Source organism: Schistocerca nitens, chromosome 3 (genome assembly GCF_023898315.1).
Source record: "Schistocerca nitens isolate TAMUIC-IGC-003100 chromosome 3, iqSchNite1.1, whole genome shotgun sequence".
Taxonomy (NCBI): domain Eukaryota; kingdom Metazoa; phylum Arthropoda; class Insecta; order Orthoptera; family Acrididae; genus Schistocerca; species Schistocerca nitens.
Window position 1 is genome coordinate 847,460,100 of NC_064616.1, and position 23,385 is coordinate 847,483,484.

At 46.0% G+C, this 23,385-nt stretch overlaps 1 protein-coding gene across 2 annotated transcripts in view; it reads left to right on the forward strand.

Annotated features, from left to right (window-relative positions):
- Positions 1-23,385, forward strand: part of LOC126248871 (pancreatic lipase-related protein 2-like) — a 148,314-nt gene that overhangs the window by 47,415 nt on the left and 77,514 nt on the right. For both annotated transcript variants that reach the window (XM_049950317.1, XM_049950318.1), the window contains exon 4: positions 21,590-21,830. In XM_049950317.1, coding sequence (XP_049806274.1) covers positions 21,590-21,830 — 241 coding nt within the window. The remainder of the gene's footprint in view (positions 1-21,589; positions 21,831-23,385) is intronic.

Genomic DNA, 23,385 nt, shown 5'->3' on the forward strand with positions numbered 1-23,385 from the left:
TTCTAGCTCGACTATCACCAGCTCTCACTAAGAAACAACAGAAGAAGCTACTTGACATTCTTCAAGAGTTCTCTGAACGCTTCAATCCACAGGTGAAGAGTAAATTATGCAAATCGATGGTGAAGCACCGGATTAGCACTGGAGACCATCAACCAATAAGCCATAGAGCATACTGTGTGTCAGCAACGGAACGCTGAATAATTCGCGACAAGGTAGAGAAAATGATGAAGAATGACATCATTCATCCTTTGTAGAGCCCATGGCCGCCACCAGTGGTTCTCGTCAGGAAGAAGGATGGCAGTTGGCGCTTTTGTGTTGATTACAGGAAGCTTAATAAGATAACTAAAATGGACGTTTACCCTCTTCCACCAATTGACGATACACTAGATTGTCTGAAGGGGGCTAAATGTTTCTCAACCATGGACATGTACTCGGATTACTGGCAAATCGACGTAGATGAGGTTGATCGTGAGAAAACTGCATTCATCATCCCTGAGGGCCTGTATAAGTTTAAGGTAATGCCATTTGGTTTGTGTAATGCATCAGCAACTTTTGAACAGATGATGGGTAATGTTCTAAGTCAACTGAAGTGGATGATGTGTCTTTGTTATTTAGATGACATTATAGTGTTCTCAGAGACATTTGATGAACACATAAAAAGACTGAGGGCTGTTCTTAAGTGTCTCCAATAAGGCGGACTGAAACTTAATCCAAGAAAGTGTCTCTTTGGAGCAAAAGAAATCAAAATACTTGGACACCTTGTGTCAAACGAAGCCATGCGGCCAGACCCAGTAAAGGTGAGGTCTATAACGGAATTTCCTATTCCTAAAAGTATTAGAGGTGTGAGAAGCTTCCTCGGATTATGTTCTTATTATCGTAGGTTTATCAAAGATTTTTGTATCAAAGCCAGGCCACTCCAAGAGTTGTTAAAAAGCGATTCTAAATTCATCTGGGGTGGTGATCAACAAGATTCTTTCGATGTGCTGCGAAAAGCTCTGATGACTGACCCTGTACTTGGTCTGTATGATGAGAGAGCACCTACGGAACTATACAAAGATGCTAGAGGGTATGGGATCAGTGCTGTTCTGGCGCAAATTTCGGATGGAAAAGGGAAAGTTATAGCCTATGTTTCTAGGAAACTTACAAAAGCCGAGAGAAACTACTCAACTACAGAAAGAGAATGTCTTGCTGTGATCTGGGCCATGTGTAAATTTCGACAGTATCTCTATGGAAGGCCATTCACAGTTGCTACAGACCAACATTCACTTTGTTGGTTGAAAGGTCTTCAGTATCCAACAGGACGACTCGCCAGATGGGCACTACGTCTTCAAGAGTATGACATTACCATAGTGTACGAAAGTGGAAGAAAACACCACCATCAAGACTTTGATAAAGACAGTGACTGTCTCTCTGCACTCCAGGATCTCTCTGCTGAGCAGAAGGACACCAAGATATCTCAAATTATGCTTGCCTTAAATCGGTCAGAGGATGCGAAAGGACAATTTAAGGTAGTTAATGGGTTCCTTTGCAAGAAAAACTTCGATTCGTTTGGAAAGAGGTGGCTGTCAGTAATTCCTACACACTGCGCTTAGATGTTCTACAGAAATTCCATGACACACCTGAGGCCGGAATTTTAGGATTTATTAAGACATGCAATAGGTTCCGCAAGAGATTTTTCTGGCCAAGTTTATTTAGGAATGTCCGTCCCTATGTGTCGCATTGTCGAGAGTGCCAGAGGAGAAAGGCAGTTCCTCAGAAACCACCTGGCAGACTCATGCCAATTCCACCAGCCTAAACGCCTTTCCAACGTGTTGGAATTGACCTCCTCGGACGATTTCCAACGTCTGCTAGTGACAATAGATAGATTATTGTTTGCATTGATTATCTGGCACACTATGCCATTGCGAAAGCCGTGAAAGCAGTCGAAGCATTCGAGGTAGCCAAATTCATCGTGGAAGACATTGTATTAAAACACGGTGCCCCAAGGTCGTTAATTACGGATCGACGGAAAGTTTTCAATCGAATCTTGTGACAGAGATAAACCATCGGTGCAATATTACTCATTACATGGCGACTGCCTACCATCCGCAAAGTAACGGGCTTACTGAACGCCTTAATAAGACCTTGGCTGACATGCTATCAGTGTTCATCAATGTTGAGCAGAGCAACTGGGATGAAGTGTTACCTTTCTTGACGTTTACCTACAACACCGCTGAACGCCTTAATAAGACCTTGGCTGACATGATATCAATGTTCGTCAATGTTGAGCAGAGCAACTAGGATGAAGTGTTACCTTTCGTGACGTTTACCGACAACACCGCCAAACAAGACACTACAGGATTGACGCCATTTTTCCTGGTGCATGGACGTGAAGCGTCTACGACGGTGGACACTGTATTTCCGTTACAGCCTGATGACGTGGACGACTACTTAATCGGCTAGGTGTTAATCAGAGCTGAGGAAGCTAGCAGTTAGATCGACTCCGCACGCTGCAGGCTCAAGAAAACGATCGCCGAAGGTATGACGCGAGCCACCGCCCTGTTGTCTACCAGCCTGGTGTCCTCGTCTGGATCTTCACTCCTATTCGGAAGGTTGGTCTCTCTGAGAAGCTCCTCAGGTGGTACATTGGCCCTTATAAGGTTGTAAGACAGTTGTCTGATGTTACTTAAGAAGTTGCAGATTTCGACCCCGACACAAGACGACGAAAGATCAGGGATACGGTCCATGTTCTTCGAATGAAGCCCTATAAAGATCCCGCAACCCAGGGTAAATTCGAAGCTCCAGCAACAGGCAACAACCGGAAAGGTGACGAAGAGCGTAGCGGCAAAGAAAGTTTTAAGATGATCACCGCCAGGGCGAACATCAGTCATCGGGAGTCGGAGTATGCAGGACGGATGACTCGTTCCCGGACTAGGAGGTCGTAACACCGAGACCCTGTTCTCTTAAGGAGGGAGCAATGTCACTAAAGACACTGAGTAGCACCGTCACTGTGGTGTAGGGGTTATGATATTAGACTGTTGCATCGAGGGTCGTGAGTTCATAAGTTACCTGAACTACAAAACTTTAATTTCTATATTCGGTTCGAGGACATTCTAGGAGCATCCACAAATATCAAGAATCATTGTACTGGAATGTTCTGTAACGCGCTCTGGTGTGTGCAGGTGCTGAATAAACCTTCGTTAAGTGAAGTTAGTGTTCGTCATTCATCTAATTACACCTTCTTCTGCGTGACAATATAGTGTAATACGCTATACAACAAATGTCATCTCATATAAAGAATTTGACAATCCACAGTGGACAGCTCGCACAAGTTTCAAGTGGATATCAGTAATAATAATTGTTTATCGTGCTTTGGTACTTCTTGAGAAGTCCTGAGTTAGCTAAGTTATGTTCTACTGCAGCTGATTCCATCACAATGTAGCATGATTCTGTCCCACTAACAGAGAAATGTACTCCATACACGAAAGTATTAAACTTCTGTTGATCAGCTATCGAAGCATTCGCAACAATGTCCGAGAGTTTCTAGCAGTCCTAAAAAGCAGTGAAGCAACACTATGTGCGGAAAACTGGCTAAAAAACGAAACTGACAGCAGTGATATCTACACTGAAGCGCCGAAGAAACTGGTGTAGGCATGCGTATTCAAATACAGAGATATGTAAACAGGAAGAATACGGAGCTGCGGTCGGCGATGCCTATATAGGACAAGTGTCTGGCGCAGTTGTTAGATCGGTTACTGCTGCTACAATGGCAGGTTATTAAAATTTAAGTGAGTCTGAACGTGGTCTTATTGTCGGCGCACTAGCGATTGGACACAGCATCTCCTAGTTAGCGACCATTTTACGAGGTTACCGTGGATAACAGGAATGCGGTAAAACATCCGGAAAAAATCGTGCAAGAAAGGGGCCAACGACGACTGAAGAGAGTCGTTCAACATGACAGAAGGGCAACCCTTCTGCAAATTGCAGCAGATTTCAATGTTGGACCATCAACAAGTGTCAGCGTGCGAACCATTCAACGAAATGTCTTCGATATGGGCTTTTGGAGTCGAGGGCCTACTCGTGTACCCTTGATGAGTGCACGACGCAAAGCTTTACGCCTCGCCTGGGCCAGTCAACACCGATAATGGACTGTTGATGACTGGAAACATGTTGCCTGGCCGGACGAGTCTCGTCGCAAATGGTTCAAAATGGTTCAAATGGCTCTGAGCACTATGGGACTCAACTGCTGAGGTCATTAGTCCCCTAGAACTTAGAACTAGTTAAACCTAACTAACCTAAGGACATCACAAACATCCATGCCCGAGGCAGGATTCGAACCTGCGACCGTAGCGGTCTTGCGGTTCCAGACTGCAGCGCCTTTAACCGCACGGCCACTTCGGCCGGCTTCGCAAATGGTATCGAGTGGATGGACATATACGGGTATGGAGACAACCTCATGAATCCATGGACCGTGCATGTCATCAGGAGACTGTTCAAGTTGGTGGAGGCTCTGTATTGGTGTGAGGAGTGCGCAGCTGGAGTGGTATGGGACCCCTGATACGTCTAAATACGACTGTGACAGGTGACACGTGTGTAAACATCCTGTCTGATCACCAGCATCCATTCATGTCCATTTTGCATTCCGACGGACTTGGGCAATTCCAGCACGCGTCCGGATTGCTAAAGAGGGGCTCCAGGAACAGTCTTCTATGTTTAAACACTTCCACTGGCCACCAAACTCCCCAGACATGAACGTTATTGAGCATATCTGGGATGCGTTGCAACGTGCTGTTCAGAAGCAATCTCCATCCCGTCGTACTCTTACGGATTTATGGACAACCATACAGGATTCGTGGTGTCAGTTCCTTCCAGCACTACTTCAGTTGTTAGTCGAGTCCATTGCACGTCGTGTTGCGGCACTTCAGCGTATCGTGTTGGCCCTACACGATATTAGGCAGGTGTACCAGTATCTTTGGCTCTTCATTCTAGGAGTTTATCGAAAGGATAGAGGAGGTGGTGTATTCCTCGCAACAAATAAGGAACTCAGAGCAGCCAAGATAAAAATTGATGCTCCATCCAGTATTGTTTTGGTAAGGCTCAACATCAAGACTGAGCATAAATGTGTAATTAGGAGCAAACTCATTCCCAGATGTAACCGTGATTGTTTGAGGTAACTTCAGCTCCCTAATATGTACCGATACATGTCCAGCATAATTACAGTTTTATAAGTGGTGGGCATGACAAGATATCCCGCTAAATCATTGGCGTCAGTGACCATGAAACAGCCTTAGAAACAATGATTTCCAATGTATGTAGGCCAGCTCAAAGCAGTGGAAAGATTTACATATTCAAGTAAACTAGATAAAGAGGCAGCATTATCATATCTCTAGGAGGAACTCGGAATTTTTAGCTCCGGGCAGGAGCATGTAAAAGAACTGTGGCTCAAGCTTAGAAGCTCAGTGGATCAAGCACTGGTTAGATACATACCTATTAGAACAGTTCATGATGAGAGGGACCTTCCGTGGGGTACATGCAGTTGCTGTAACGAAACTTGTAAAGAAACGGAGACCACAGCAGAACTACTGTAAAACATTACATTAGGTCGCAGACAGAGAGATACTAAATGAAACGTGTTTGGCTGTTCAAAGGGCAATGAATGAAGCTTTCAATGACTAACCGTACCATAGCACAGTATTATCCATAAATCTCTCACAAAACCCAAATAAATTTTGATGATATGTACAGGCTTATTGTAGCCCCAGAGTTAGTGTCCAGATACTCATAGACGACACAGGACTCGAAATTAGCTAAACTAAACTTAACTCCGTTCGAGCAGGCCTTGAAAGCCCAACGATACCGACCGGCCTCTGTGTCGTCCTCACCCCAAAGGCGTCACTGGATGCGGATATGGAGGGGCATGTGGTCGGCACACCCTTTCCCGGCCGTTGTCAGTTTTCGTGATCTGAGCCGTTACTTCCTCGTCAAGTAGCTCCTCAACTGGTTTCACAAGTGCTGAGTGCACCCTGCTTGGCAACAGCGCTCGGCAGATTGGACGGCCATCCATCCAAGTGTTAAAGTGCTAGCCAGGCCTGACAGCGCTTAGGTCACAACTGTCTAAAAAAAATGGTATCAGAAGTGATTCACAGAATTCCCCCCTCCCGCTCCCCCCAGTGTCATTGGTATACATCTGTTGTAGAATCTTAGAACATATTCTGAACTCAAACATAAGACAGCAGTCAAATATCTCTTACTCCATAGCGACCACAATTTTCAGTGAAAGACATATATTACAGAATTTGTCGCAAACTGCGAAAAGTCCATTAATGTACTACAAACTATCATGGATGTGAGCTGAGGAGCGGATGCAGACATGAGACTAACACTGTATCGTGTTTTTGGTACACCCATACATGTATCACGCTTGTCTTTGTTTTGGATCAGCGCCGGGCACATGTCTAATACAATTAGACAAATATCAGTACAAAGCACTTAGATTATGCCTGGGGGCAATGTAGTCTACACCGACCAACGCTCTTTTAGTTGAAGCAAATCGGTCTCCACTACATCTACGTCGCGAATACCTGCGTGTGAAATTTTTACTCAAACGGTTGCAGTTTGCACAAGACCTCGGCACACATTGTTAAGTGACTTTCGGAGCCTGATGTGGAAGGACAGGTATTACAAGATGTCTATACCTTAATGGGGTTGTGCCATATGTCCAGATACTGGCTCAATAAAAGTCTTCCTCCTCTTGTTGAGCTGAGAGGACGCGCAGCAGATTAGCATCAGCACTTGTGTGATAAACTGTCAATTAATTTAGTCTTTGTTTTGTTGTTCACGTGCTTCTGCAAAGAAGTGAACTGTACGTGTGTATTTTAGTGTGTAGACTAGTGGTTAGAAAATTAATCGTAGTTTTTGTTTTTTGAGAAAGTCTTGAGAATATCCTTGTGTAGGGCGGCTTCCCTGTGTAACTTTTTCCGTGTAGAGAAATTTATTTCTGTGTAATAGCTTGCGGTCTCAGAGTTCAGTGCGAAATTTGCACACCAACTTTTAATGTTACTTTCTTCTCCTTTGGTATATTTTCAAACTCAGCATCGCCATTTAAGACCTTATATCGATTTTATACACAGTACGATATGGCTAGGGACTGTGCTTGTTGTGAGCGTACGCAAGGCTGCTTGCTGTCCGTAAACAGGAGGAAGCTGCGTTGGCTACCGCCGACAAGCTTCTAGCTAATGCTCGAAGTTGCGGTGACGTCGGGGCACTAGTGACGAGACCTGTGACACCAAAGGTGTCACAGGAATCCCCTGGTGGCCCGGACGACACTGCGGCTTCCGATACGCAACATCTGACCGGTCCGTCCTCACTCCAGAGTGGGTGGCAGACAGTGATGGGTTCGAGTGTCACTGGGCGGAAGGCTAAAGAGGGAGCAGGCAGCGCGGCTGGCTCCCTGCGTCTTAGCAACAGGTACGAGGTGCTTCCCAGTGTTGATGATAACTCTGAGCCAGCGCGGGATGCCTCTCCTGTTGGGCCTGCGGTCGATTTTCCTGCCCAGTCCGAACAAATACAGAGGGTGGGTATGCTAGTCATTGACAGATAGCAGGCAAGGCGAGAAAGAATTCTAGTGTGCATTCGGTATGTTTGCCGGGAGGTCTCATCCTTGATGTGGCGGGGGCGCTGCCGGCGGCTATCGAGCGCACTGGTTGCAACCGGCTGCATGTGGTGTCACATGTTGGCACGAATGACGCCTGCCGGTTGGGTTCTGAGGCCATCCTCGGCTCCTTTCGGCGGCTGGCTGATTTGGTGAAGGCAACTAGCAACGCACGCGGGGTGCAGGCCAAGCTGTCTATTTGCAGCATCGTACCCAGGGTTGATCGTGGTCCTCTGGTTTGGAGCAGAGTGGGAGGTCTGAACCAGAGGCCCAGACGGCTCTGCGACTGTATCGGATGTGAATTTCTAGACTTCCGCTATCGGGCGCAGAATTGTAGGGTTCCCTTAATATGTCAGGCGTGCGCTACACGCAGGACGCGACTACTAGGGAAGCGGAGTACGAGTGCCGTGCGCATGGGGCTTTTTTAGGTTAGAGGACTCCTCCCTTGTGAGTAAACGCGATCTGCCTGTTAAATTGGCCACAGCGACCTCATAGAATCTTGGTACTCGCAGATCAGAGATAGAAAAGATTAATATGATTTTAGTAAACTTGAGGAGCATCCGAGGAAAGGTCCCAGAATTAGTATCACTTACTGAAGGTTATAATGCACAGATAGTATTGGGAACAGAAAGCTGGTTGAAGCCAGACGCCAATCACAACGAAATCCTAAGTTCAGACTGGAATGTTTATCGTAAGGATAGGTTAGTCGCCAATGGTGGCGGAGTGTTTATTGCAGTAAAAAATTCGATAAAATCTGGGTGAAATTGAGTATCAAAGAACAGTGAAAAACGGAGATCAGACGCTTTTATAGACCACCTGGGTCAGGATCTGTAGTTGTAGAGCACCTCAGACAGAGCTTGCAGAATATCATTAGTAATTTTCCTGATCATGCCGTTGTAACAGGGGTGACTTCAACTTGCCAGGTATAGATTGGGAGTGTCATGCCATCAAAACCGGTGCCAGAGACAGGGAATCGCATGGCATTGTTCTGCATGTCTTGTCCGAAAATTACCTTGAGCAGATAGTTAGAGAACCAACTCATGAGGGTAACGTCTTAGACCTCCTGGCAACAAACAGACCTGAACTTATCGCATCAGTTAACGTAGAGGAATGTATCGGTGATCATAAGGCTGTGACAGCATCTATGACGACGGGTCCTACAAGGGATGTTATGAAAAGTAGGAAGATATATTTGTTCAGCAAGGGTGACAGGATACAAATTTCAGAATATCTCAGCAGTCAGCATCAAATATCCGGTGATGAGGACGAAGATGTGGAGCGAAGATGTGGAGAACAAATGGAAAAAATTCAAATGCATCGTTCAATATGCCCTAGGCAAGTATGTTCCGAGTAAGGTTACAAGAGATGGGAAAGATCCACCATGGTTTAATAGCCGTGTTGGAAAATCGTTACGTAAACAAAGAGCACTTCATCTCAGATTCAAGAGAAGTAAAAACCTAGCTGACAAACAAAAGTTGAACGAAGCGAAAATGAGTGTAAGGAGAGCAATGAGAGAAGGGTTCAATGGTTTCGAAAGTAAGACGTGGTCAACTGACCTGAGTAAAAACCCTAAGAGATACTGGTCGTATGTAAAATCAGTAAATGGGATGGGTCAAAATCATCCATTCATTCTCTCAGCGACCACACCGGTAGCGAAACGGAAGGTAACAGAGAGAAGGCCGAAATACTGAATTCTGTCTTCCGAAGTTCTTTCACCGCCGAAGATCGTAACACTGTCCATCCTTTAAATCGTCGTGCGAACGTCGAAATGGCAGATATTGAGATAGCCGATCGCTGAATTGAAAAGCAGCTACAATCGCTTAATAGTGGACAGGGTTCAGGACCAGATGAGACACCTATAAGATTCTATAAAGATTATGTGAAAGAACTTGCTACCTTTCTAGCAGTAATTTATCGCAGATCGCTTGAGCAACGAAAGGCACCTGACCACTGGAAAAAAAGCGCAGGTCATTCCCGTTTTTAAGAAAGGCCGTAAGACAGATGCACCTATTATAGACCTCTATCGTTGATGCTAATCTGTTGTAGAATTATGGAACATGTCCTGTGCTCAAGAATTATGAAGTTTTTGGAAAATGAACACCTCCTCTATAAAAATCAACATGGATTCACGAACAGAGATCCTGAGAAACTCAGCTCGCTCTGTTCCTCCATGAGATCCACAGCGCAGTGGCGACCTAGTTCCGGCGGATGCCGTGTTCCTTGACTTCAGTAACGCATTTGACACCGTCCCGCATTGCCGTTTAATGAAAAAAATAAGAGCTTACAGAGCAGACCTGAGATTGGATTCAAGATTCTCTTGTAGATAGAACTTAACACGTCACTCTTAACGGAACTAAATCGACAGATGTGAAGGTAGTATCCGGAGTACCACAGGGAAGTGTGATAGGACCGTAGATGATGCGGTTGTTTATACCAAACTAGCAACGCCAGAAGATAGTAAGAATTTGCAGAACGACCTGCAGAGAATTGATGAATGGTGCAGAGTCTGGCAGTTGACCCTGGACGTAAATAAATTTAACATATTGCGCATGCATGGGAAAAGAAATCCACTGCTTTACAGCTACACTATTGATGACAAACAGCTGGATACAGCATCTGCCATAAAATATCTAGGCGTAACTATCCAGAGCGACCTTAAGTGGAGTGACCATACAAAACAGATAGTGGGAAAAGCTGACACAAGACTCAGATTCATCGGAAGAATCTTAAGCAAATGTAACACAGTCACGAAACAAGTGGTTTATAACTCGCTTGTTCGCCCAATTCTTGAGTATTGCTCATCTATCTGGGATCCCTATCAGGTAGGACTGTTAGAGGAGATAGAGAAGATCCAACGAAGAGCAGCGCGTTTCGTCACGGGATCGTTTAGCTGGCGAGAGAGCGTTACGGAGATGCTAAACAAACTCCACTGGCACACGTTGCAAGAGAGACATTGTGCATCACGGAGAGATTTACTATTGCAATTTCGGGACAACTCTTTTCAGGAGGAGTCAGACAACATTTACTCCCCCCCCCCAACATACATCTCGCGTATTGACCACGTGGAGAAAATTCGAGAAATTAGAGACAATACAGAGGCTTACCGGCAACCAGCCTTCCCACGCACTATTCGCGAGTGGAACACGGTTGGAGGGATCAGATAGTGGTACCGAAAGTACCACTCCATCACACACCATTAGGTGGCATGCGGAGTATGATGTAGATGTAGATACGTAGATATCAGTCCATTTCTAAAAATAAAGCCTACCTGCCCAAAGATTACTTTGCTCTGAAGCAGACTACCGTACCACTGTATCGGAACTACAAATTGTATTTCACCTAGACTTTGAATGAGATTATTCAAATAATTGCATTTTGACAGAGTACATCTCCAAACGTAATAACACGAGATTCATCCATACAGACGCTTCGAAGAAAGAATATGGATGTCGTTGTGCTTGGGTTCTGTGTTCATTATCGTTTCTGATTCCAAATCAGCGGTAGAACTATTAAGACATCTGCACAGCGGAAGATCCAAAAATCCAATAACATATGACACCATGAGTCCAATGTCAAATAGGAATCACGAAGTTACCATGTGCGGGGTTAAAGCGAACTGTGGCGTATCTCACAATGAAACAGTGAATAAGCTATCCAAAGCAGCCGTTCTTGGTGGAGCGATGGGGCACATGGAACTTTTAGTTACAGATATTTTAAACGTTATTAAATCAACAATCAGAGGGAAATGGAACCCAGAATGGCAGGAGGCCTCTAAATACAAAAACATAGAAAAGTGAATCAGGAGCTGATTCCTAAATTCTGACACGAGAAAAATCTATGCTCCAAAAGACTCACGAACGCTACAAGGCGTCTCACATTCAATCGTGACTGCGACTTAACGCTGTGTGGCGAGGTCTTGCGAGAGCTGCGACCGTTTGCGTAAAAATTTGGCACACAGGTAGTCGCGATAAATGTAGTGGAGGCTCATTTGCTTCAACTGAAAGAGCGTTAGTCGGTGTATGCTACATTGCTCCCAGGTATATTCTAAGTGATTTGTACTGACATTTGTCTAATCAGCTTAAACATGTGCCCTGAGCTGATCCAAAACAAACACAAGCGTATGGAGATGTGTGGTGTCACCGCTAGACACCACACTTGCTAGGTGGTAACTTAAATCGGCCGCGGTCCTGTAGTACATGTCGGACCCGCGTGTCGCCACTGTGTATTCGCAAACGTAGCGCCACCACAGGGCAGGTCACAAGACACGGACTTGACCTCGCCCCAGTTGTACGGACGAGATAGCTTGCGACTAGACCTATCAAGTATTCCTCTCATTTGCCGAGAGACAGATTAAATAGCCTTCAGCTAGTCCATCGCTACTACCTAGCAAGGCGCCATGTGTATCATTGCTAATTGCTTACTACTATGCAAGAGATGTATTTCAACAAGAACAAGACTACATTAAAGTTAAGTATATTAAAATCTCTCTTCTTTTCTTTATAGTTTTCATCCAGTCTCCTGTTTCAGAATTTACGCCCGTCTGCGTTAGTTTCGCGTGCACCTAGCCACTCATTGTGTCGAGACCTTAGGGAATCGACACAACAATATTTTGGCGCCGAGGAGTGATGCCGCGCCCACGTTGCAGTCTTTGTGTTATATTTGCTATAATTTGCTAGTGTCATGGCTTCGCCGCATTCTCCAGATGTACTGTCCGAATTTTTTCGCTTGCAGAATCAGCAGACGCAGGCGTTATTGGAAGCCCTTGGACAGCTCGTCCAGGGTCAACGTGCGCTGCAAACCGATGCGGCGGCAGCCGCTTCTTCGCTACCGCAGCCACACAACGCTGTCGCACCGCCATTTAGGCCCTTTGAGGCCCATAACGAGAGCTGGACTGAGTGGGCCGATCAGTTCCGGTTCCACCTCACAGCTTATGGAATTCAAGGTAAAGAGCGGCAGCCGTTTTTGCTTTCTTGTGTAGGTGTGGCTACCTACCGTGTGATAGTGAAATTGTTTCCCCGACGCGACGTCGCAACTCTGTCCTACGAGGAAATTTTGTCGGCTTTAGATGCCTATTTCAAAGAAACAGTAAATGTAGTTGCCAAACGGTATACGTTTTTTCGTACAAAACGTACGGCCGGTCAGACTAACAGGGAGTGGGTAGCAACTTTGCAAGGACTTACTAGAGACTGCGCGTTTGCCTGTGAATGTGGCCTCCCATATTCAGATACTATGGTGCGTGATGCAATTGCACAGAACGTTTCTGATGTTCGCATAAGGGAACAGATTTTGAAGCTAGTTAATCCCTCCCTGCAACAAGTGATAGACATATTGGACAGGCAAGACACACTTGACATTGCTCAGGCATCATTTGAAACTTCGCCAGCAGTGTGTCACATTAATCGGCCCGCCGGGCCCGCAGCACGGGACGCTCAGCGGCCCTCGCGCCCGACTTCGCTGCGGCCGCCTAGCTTGCAACCACGTGCGCCGCGTAAGCAAGCAAATGCAGTGAAATCTTGCCCGCGGTGTGCCACTAGACATTCGCGTGAAAATTGCCCGTCACGCCAAGCTATTTGCTTTTACTGTCAAAAGAAAGGACATGTACAAAGTGTTTGCCAGAAAAAGCTTCGGTCAGACAATCACACCAATTCCAGGCCCTTTGCTTCGCGCCGGAATCGAACCCAGGACAATCAGGCTCGTGGACCTTCGCCCATGGACATTCATGTAGTTCATGCCCACCCGTCCAGTGACACTTTAGCTAACAGTGACTGTGTTCGTCCCACCCAAAGTGTGCGTCGACGTCGCCGGAAATCCCGTAAAGTCGCAAGTGCTTCTGTACCTGTCTCCGTTCAAATTGCACGAGACAGTCGCTCTTGTCGTCAACAAGACAATAAACTTTTTGTGGACTTAGACTTTGAAGGCAAAGTGATCCCATTCCAGCTCGATACCGGAGCTGCAGTTTCATTGCTCAATCACGACACGTACAAACAACTGGGCGCCCCGCCATTGCGTGCCGCAAATGTTACGTTAACTAGTTACTCAGGACAGCACATACCTGTGTTAGGACAGTGCAGCCTTATTGCAACATACAAGGGACAGACAAAACTTGTGTCATTTTATGTTCTTCGTTCCTCTAGTGCCGTGAACTTGTTTGGATTAGATTTGTTTCACTTGTTTAATTTGTCTATAGTGAATCAGGTCCTATCAGTGAATCAGACTGTGCCTTCCGCCAGTGTTTCTAGTCTTTGTGAAGAATTTGCAGACATTTTTGCACCGGGCCTTGGTTGCGCTAAGAACTATGAAGCGCATTTGGAACTGAAAGATAACGCGCAACCAAAATTTTTCAGAGCGCGCAATGTTCCCCACGCATTGCGTGATGAGGTCGCAAGAACATTAGCCGAATTCGAATCTCAAGGTGTAATTGAACGTGTGCAGGCTTCTCTCTGGGCCTCACCCTTAGTAATTTTGCCAAAACCTTCCGGAAAATTGAGACTTTGTGTGGACTTCAAGGCAACTGTGAATCCACAACTTGTGACTGCTACTTTTCCTTTGCCCCGCCCGGAAGATCTTTTTGACAAACTGTGCCCGGGAAAAAATTTTTCAAAATTGGACCTAGCAGATGCGTACTTGCAAATACCTGTGGACGAAGAATCCCAGCGCGTCTTAGTGGTAAACACGCATCTTGGCTTGTATCGCTTCAAAAGACTGCCATTCGGGTGTGCATCCGCCCCTGCTTTATTTCAGCAATATTTACAAACTATTTGTGCGTCGGTCCCTACAGCTGCGAACTATCTGGACGATATTGTAATCTCAGGAAAGACGGAAGCAGAACATTTGCAGAATCTCCGAACATTATTTCAGGTATTGCGACAAAATGGTCTTCGCTTGAGGAAGGACAAATGTGTGTTTTTTGCTCGTGACTTACCGTACCTGGGCCATGTCCTTAACGCCCAAGGTATACATCCGAGTCCAGAGCACCTTCGTGCCATTCAGGACTTGCCGTCACCGCAGAACTTAAAACAGCTACAGAGTGTGCTGGGTAAGGTAAATTATTATCATCGGTTTGTGCGCAATGCTTCTTCCATTTCAGCTCCGCTTCATCGCTTACGCCGTAAAGGTGTTCCGTTCGTCTGGACGACGGAATGCGAACGCGCCTTTCGCCAGTTGAAATCGGCGTTACTTTCAAATACTTGCCTTACGCCATTCGATCCCCGAAAACCCCTTTTGTTGATGGTCGATGCATCGGATTTCGGGATCGGTGCTGTGCTTGCGCACAAAGATGGTTCACATGATCGCCCTATTGCCTTTGCGTCCAAATTGCTCTCATCTGCGCAAAGAAATTATTCACAAATAGAGAAAGAAGCTTTAGCTCTCGTGTTTGGTGTTACCAAGTTCCATGACTTCTTGTATGGTCGTCACTTTACAATCATCACGGACCACAAGCCTTTGACATCGCTTTTTCATCCGAACAAGCCTGTACCTCCACGTACAGCGCAGAAATTCATTCGCTGGTCACTTTTTCTCTCGCAGTACCGCTACGATATCTTGTATCGGTCCACTGCTAAGCACGGCAACGCTGATGCGTTGTCCCGTTTGCCTGTTGCTGAGGATAAGGCATTCGATTCTTCCGAACTTGCTTGCATGTTCATTGATTCGGAAGCCGATGACGTGGTCGCATCGTTTCCGATTGATTTTCGTCGTGTAGCTACAGCCACAGCTGCTGACCCTGTCCTTGCTCCCGTTTTGCGTTTTGTTGCTACGCAATGGCCCTTGTCAAAGTCACGGATCGAGGATCCTTTGGTTCGCCGTTTTTTTGCTCACAAGGAGAGACATTTTGTACGACGTGGTGTTTTGTTGTTGCGTTCCGATAATGATCAATCCCGAGTCGTAGTCCCACGTTCGTTACAGTCCTCTGTCTTACGGCTTCTTCACCAAGGACATTGGGGTATAGTGCGAACGAAACAACTTGCTCGACAGCACTGTACTTGGTTCGGAATCGATGCTGCGATTACGAATATGTGCTCCTCTTGCGTGGCGTGTGCCGAACCACCATCCGCACCGCCGCGGAAATTCTTTGCATGGCCGAAAGCCACTTCCCCTTGGCAACGCTTGCACATCGATTTTGCTGGTCCATTCTGGAATGCTCGATGGTTGGTTGTGGTCGATGCTTTTAGTAATTTTCCTTTTGTTGTCCGGATGTCTTCCACGACGTCTTCTGCCACCATCCACGCCTTGTCTGCTATCTTTTGCATTGAAGGTCTTCCGCAGACTATTGTTTCCGACAATGGCCCACAATTCATGTCCGCAGAATTTCAGTCGTTCTGCAAGGCCAATGGTATTCAACATCTGACTTCCGCGCCGTTTTCGCCTCAGTCAAACGGTGCCGCGGAACGATTGGTCCGGACTTTCAAGTCGCAGATGTTGAAGTTGACAGAGTCGCATTCTCGGGAGGGCGCTTTGTTGCTCTTTTTGTCCTCATATCGCTCTCAGCCCCGCGATGGTCGCTCGCCGGCTGAGTTGCTCCATGGTCGTCCTCATCGAACTCTGATGTCTTTGCTGCATCCGCCACATCAGGTTCCTGTGCAGCGGCAGACTCCTGCTTTTGCTCCTGGCGACGTTGTCTATTCTCGCAACTATCGCGGTTCACAGCGTTGGCTCGCAGGGCGCATTCTTCGCTGCCTCGGCCGCGCGATGTATTTGGTTTTGGGGGCCTCTGGTGAGGTGCGTCGGCATCTAAATCAGCTGCGCCTCTGTCGTCGCCTGGGTTCTGCCGCTCCCCGTCTGCTTTCAGCGACGGAGCCGTCAGGTCAGCGCCCTGGGGACCCATCTACTGGCTCGCCTCATCCCCAGGTGTTACCGACGATGCCTTCCATTTTGCCTCATGGCGTCGCGCCGCCGCAGCCGCCGCCGGCGCCGCCAGCAGCGGACGCTTCGCTGCAGCCGCCTCGCGCCTCCCTGGGTCACGCGCCGCCGCTTGCTTCCCGTGACCAGTCGTCCTCCGCCATGGACCTCTTGCCCGCTCCGGACCGGATGTCGTCTTCGCCCGTCGGGTGCTCCGACCACATGGAGGTCGACCCTGCGGACCCTCTCTCATTACGTGCGCATGCACCTCATGTTGACGTGCACCCTGGACTAGGTTTGCAGGCGTTTCCTAGCTCCCCTCGGACCGAATGGCCGGGTGCGGGTGGCACAGCCTCGCCTGTTGTTAGGCTCCCCACCTCATCGCATACGTCAACATGGGGTCCTCCCCACGGCGGGCGGAAGCCTTATCTCACGACCGTTCGCCGATTTGCGGGGGAGGAATGTGGTGTCACCGCTAGACACCACACTTGCTAGGTGGTAACTTAAATCGGCCGCGGTCCTGTAGTACATGTCGGACCCGCGTGTCGCCACTGTGTATTCGCAAACGTAGCGCCACCACAGGGCAGGTCACAAGACACGGACTTGACCTCGCCCCAGTTGTACGGACGAGATAGCTTGCGACTAGACCTATCAAGTATTCCTCTCATTTGCCGAGAGACAGATTAAATAGCCTTCAGCTAGTCCATCGCTACTACCTAGCAAGGCGCCATGTGTATCATTGCTAATTGCTTACTACTATGCAAGAGATGTATTTCAACAAGAACAAGACTACATTAAAGTTAAGTATATTAAAATCTCTCTTCTTTTCTTTATAGTTTTCATCCAGTCTCCTGTTTCAGAATTTACGCCCGTCTGCGTTAGTTTCGCGTGCACCTAGCCACTCATTGTGTCGAGACCTTAGGGAATCGACACAACAAGATGTACTGTCAAAATGCAATTATCTGAATAATCTTATACAAAGTCTAGGTGAAATACAATTTGTAGTTCCGATACAGTGATACGGTAGTCTGCTTCAGAGCAAAGTAATCTTTGGGCAGGTAGACTTTATTTTAGAAATGGACTGGTATCTACGTATCTACATCAAAAAAATGGTTCAAATGGCTCTGAGCACTATGCGACTTAACTTCTGAGGTCATCAGTCGCCTAGAACTTAGAACTAATTAAACCTAACTAACCTAAGGACATGACAGACATCCATGCCCGAGGTAGGATTCGAACCTGCGACCGTAGCGGTCGCTCGGTTCCAGACCGAAGCGCCTAGAACCGCACGGCCACTCCGGCCGGCGTATCTACATCTACATCATACTCCGCAAACCACCTAATGGTGTGTGGCGGAGTGGTACTTTCGGTACCACTATCTGATCCCTCCAACCGTGTTCCACTCGCGAATAGTGCGTGGGAAGAATGGTTGCCGGTAAGCCTCTGTATTGTCTGTAATTTCTCGAATTTTCTCCACGTGGTCAATACGCGAGATGTATGTTGGGGGGGAGTAAATGTTGTCTGACTCCTCCTGAAAAGTGTTGACCCGAAATTGCAATAGTAAATCTCTCCGTGATGCACAACGTCTGTTTTGCAACGTGTGCCAGTGTAGTTTGTTTAGCATCTCTGTAACGCTCTCAGACCAGCTAAACGATCCCGTGACGAAACGCGTCGCTCTTCGTTGGATCTTCTCTATCTCCTCTATCAGTATCAGTCCTACCTGATAGGGATCCCAGATAGATGAGCAATACTCAAGAATTGGGCGAACAAGCTCGTTATATACCACTTCTTCCGTGGTTACATTTCCTTAAGATTCTTAGATAGATGAGCAATACTCAAGAATTGGGCGAACAAGCTCGTTATATACCACTTCTTCCGTGGTTACATTTCCTTAAGATTCTTCCGATGAATCTGAGTCTTGTGTCAGCTTTTCCCACTATCTGTTTATATGGTCATTCCACTTAAGGTCGCTCTGGATACGCTTGATACAGTCTTAGTCCCATGTCTGGCGCGATGTGGTGAAGAAGAGGATGTTTTCAATCATATATTTTTTGGCTGCATGAACAGATACAACGCTACAAGCCATCTTCTAAACTCCTTGTCACCATTGGGTGCTATTTGTCGACATGTATTACTGTTGTGACTGACAATTGGCAATTTTTCACAAACACAACTTTTATTGATGTACGTTCACAAGGTTGATAGCTGAACAAGAAACGAAAGGTAACAATAACGATGCCAGTTAAAGTCTCCTAACTGAGGCAAACCAAATTTCACTTCTAATTTTCCACAAAGGTTCGTGGTAACACACACACACACACACACACACAAACACACACACACACACACACACACACACACACACACACACACACACACACACACTAGTCAGAATTCAGTTCAGAGACGAGGATGTAATATTCAGCGGTCGAAGGTCGAAGTACACGAAGTGGCCGTGCGGTTCTAGGCGCTACAGTCAGGAGCCGCGAGACCTCTACGGTCGCAGGTTCGAATCCTGCCTCGGGCATGGATGTGTGTGATGTCCCTAGGTTAGTTAGGTTTAAGTAGTTCTAAGTTCTAGGGGACTGATGACCTCAGAAGTTGAGTCCCATAGTGCTCAGAGCCTCGAAGTACACGAGGTCGGCATCCGGAGTGAACTGAACTTCGGAGCTGGTTCTAGCCCCTGAGTAGCTGTCACCAGCCAGTCAGGTTTTGGCGTAGTGATACTTCCTGCACGCCGTGGCTCGAACTCCCCCTGCAGGAAGTAGTGCTCGGAATGTCTGTTTCCATTATCTTGTATGTAAATAGCCGGTGTTTACCATGGCGCTTTTGGTACGCCTTGGACATAGACAACCTCGTCCTCTGTGGTGTAATATGGGTTGCCAGTCCTCAGGTGTCACCTTGGCTCTGGCATAACAATTACTATCACGAGTCTGCTCTGCTTGGGAGCGTTGAGAATATATCATCTTTTGCTGGAAGAGAAGGTCAAATTCTAACATGATCCTACAATAATTTTATATTTATGATGATGTGGAATGTATCAAATCCAATATGTACGTTGCTGTTCAATGTGTTAAAAATTACATGTGCGATTATGGGTGTATGAGACCTGCTCAGACGCCAAAATTATATTGCAGTACCTCGTACAGAATCGCCTCCTCCAGGTGAACCATTATGAATTACGAAAACATCGCTCACTAACTCGCCCTTTTCTCACATGTCAGCCAGAAAGCCGTGGATGAAAGCAATCAGGTGGATGATGTATTTTATACCTTCCAAAAGTCATTTTGCTCAGTACCACATAAACGTTTATTAACGGAAGTACAATCATACGGGATATTAGGGGAAAGTAGGTACTGAACTGATGATTTCTCCGTAGAAAGAACGCAGCATGAACAGAGTGTCAACGACAGAAGTAGAAGTGAAGTCAAGCGTGTTCCTGGAAAGTGAATTAGGATCCTTGATGTTAATGTTGTATTTTAATGGCTTGGCCAACAACAATAATAGCAAACACAGACATTGACAGCTGATGCAGTTGTATAGAATGACGTAAAATGTGAAAAAAAACTGCACAAATATCAAGGCAGATCTTGATAAGATTTCAAAGTGATTCAGATGTTGAAAACGTGCTTTAAATGTTCAGAAACGTAAAATGGTGCACCTCAGAAAAATCAGAAAAATTGTATCCAATGACTAAAATGCAATGTGTCACAACTTGATTCGTTCAAAGCATGCAAACGCCTGGTTGTAGCAGTCTGTGAATATATGAAGTGAAGTGGTCCCATAACCTCAGTAGTAGGTAAACCAAGTAGCAGACGTTCGCAAAGAAGGGCAGCATGAATTGTTATAGGTTATTCGACTGACGTGAGAGCATGTTGAACTATCTGAACTGGCAGACTTCCGAAGATGGAAGCCAACTCTCCCGCGAAAGCCTGATTAGGTAAGATCCACAACCAGTGTTAAGTGAAGAATCTACTGCACTCCATACGTAACGCTGCGACGACAAGATTAGACTAATTGCAGCACAATTTAACCGTGCTCCATATTTAAGTAGAACAGGAAGAAACCCCCATACGTGGTCCAATGACGTCATGCAGTTCACAGTGATTTTCAGAACATGGATGTGGATGTATATTCCCAACAAGACCTCTCCGTGTTCACCTTTATTCTGCACTCCACGCCACCGATCGTGATGGCGAAATGCACTCACAAAAAGAGAGCGGCGGGCTTCAAATCACCGTCCGGCTTACCCGAGTTATGTTTTATGTTTCCAGAATGAGATTTTCACTCGGCAGCGGAGTGTGCGCTGATATGAAACTTCCTGGAAGATTAAAACTGCGTGCCGGACCGAGACTCGAACTCGGGACCTTTGCCTTTCGCGGGCAAGTGCTCTACCATCTGAGCTACCCAAGCATGACTTAGGCCCTGTCCTCACAGCATTACTTCTGTCAGTACCTCGTCTCCTACCTTCCAAACTTTACAGAAGCACTCCTGCGAACCTTGCAGAACTAGAGCACTTGCCCACGATAGGCAAAGGTCCCGAGTTCGAGTCTCGGTCCGGCACACAGTTTTAATCTGCCAGGAAGTTTCTTATGTTTTATGTGTTTTCTCTTTCATTTTATTTCATAGAAGCTTAAGGTAAATGCCAGAGTGGTTTCTTTGAAGAAGGGCCCTGCAGATTTTTTTCTCTATCAGTCTTCGATCCAAGTTTGTGTCCCCTCTCTAATGAGCCCATTGTCGACAGTAAGTTTAATCCTATCCATTTTTCCTTTTTTCCAATCGACACCCTTATTAACAGCTCCCTACATACATCCCAACTTCCACTTTCTCTCTCAGGATCCATTTTCTATCAACCATTTTAGACTAGGAGCAACACAGAAGTGTCATAACATCAACATATTTTTGAAACTCACTTTTCATCAAAAGACTTGTTCGTTTGGAGAGTAAACACTTCACTGCTTATTACTCTTCATCCACGGGGCGCTAAGCTACAATAAAGAAAGGTAAAATATGGCTCACAAAGACACGTATGGGCGATCATTTATATAGCGCTTCAGGCAACATTAATGAATATACTGGATATAGCAGTACACTAACCAATGTCTATAATATTGCATACAGGTTGACGCGAACATATTGGCTGTGGACTGGCAGCGGGGCGCTGCAGGGCCATCGTACGCCACGGCAGTGGCCAACACTGAGTTGGTAGGCAGGCAACTTGCTCTGCTGCTGCTACACATGATACAGTCTGGGATTCAGCCCAGTCAGATACACGTGATAGGATTCAGCCTGGGAGCACATGTTGCAGCTTGCGCCAGCAACATTCTCAGGAGCCACAACATCCTTCTAGGGAGGATCACAGGTATGAAAATATGTGGGTTATATATATCTAATTTAAGGTGAAGACCATTATTCAGTTCTATGGGAGAATTCGAGTTAATATTCACATCCAGGTTGGGCTGAAAATGGCCACACATTTAAAGGATGAGGAAAAATTATTTTATTTCACGCTGTTGAAACACAGATCAGTCGTTAAAGGGGAACTGTACTGCAGCTGAGGAAAACCGTGCAAACAACAGCCTAGGATTCTCTACGAAAGGTTGTAGAATTCCAGATAATCACACAAACAAAAGCAGATAGCGCTGAGGTTATGGCTCTGAGCACTATGGGACTTAACATCTATGGTCATCAGTCCCCTAGAACTTAGAACTACTTAAACCGAACTAACCTAAGGACATCACACAACACCCCGCTGAGGTTAAGTGCATCCATATGGCACCTATCGCTTCCGAACATAAAGATTAGCTGCAATGGCATTATTGTCTTCAAATAGTCTTGTTTCTCCCCTGCAACCTTTCGTGTAATAAAAATAGATTCATTTCCCCAGTGAGGTGTTTAACGATAAATCGTAAGCTTACAGTTCCAATATCTAGCGAAGATACACTTGAAGTTTCACTTATTCTGCTATGTTCCGAAAGCGTAATATGCATCACGAAGTTTATAGTGTATGACTGTGCTGTTAAACTTATCGTCCGGAGGGAATTATCCAATTCCGGTAGATGTCTACAGTGAACAACAAAAGAGAAGATTTAAAAATAAATAACATCTGAATACCGCATAAAAATGGACATGTTCTGCACCAGTAGTGAGCGATATCGTGAGCTCAGACCAAATCTTGTTCCACAACTTTACCTTCTTGAACACATGACTAGTTCACAAAATGGTTCAAATGGCTCTGAGCACTATGGGACTCAACTGCTGAGGTCATAAGTCCCCTAGAACTTAGAACTACTTAAACCTAACTAACCTAAGGACAACACACACATCCAAGCCCGAGGCAGGATTCGAACCTGCGACCGTAGCGGTCGCGCGGTTCCAGACTGTAGCGCCAGAACCGCTCGGCCACCAGCGGCCGGCGACTAGTTCACAGTATACATTTATTGTATATCACTTTGCTCGTCAACTCATCTAGGAAAAAAGTTGAGATACATACATCTTGCACAGTCAATGAAGGAACGTAAACTACTACGCTTTTATCGATCACGAACGATAGCTTTAAGTTTCTCCTGATCTGTTTTCTAAAGAGTGAACGCAGAAAAGTGCGGTATGAGCTTTTAGTTAAAATAGAATTTCTCTCGCAACATATTTTATTCTGAATAAGTTCTACAACAGTCACAAAGACATCTGTGAATGGACATAGTCTTTTTAGCATTCAGCGCGTTTCCTGAAAACCCACGGAAAGAATGCTGCATTCAGAAGTCATTGCTAGTATTGTAATTTAACATCTGGGACATCATTCAGAGCCATGTGTATATCGACCATGACTCTAAGGTCCCTATCAAAATACGAATGTGAATGGAATAGAAGAAGAGAGGACTGAGGAGGAAGATAGAACGGAGACAGAAAAGGTAAAAAAG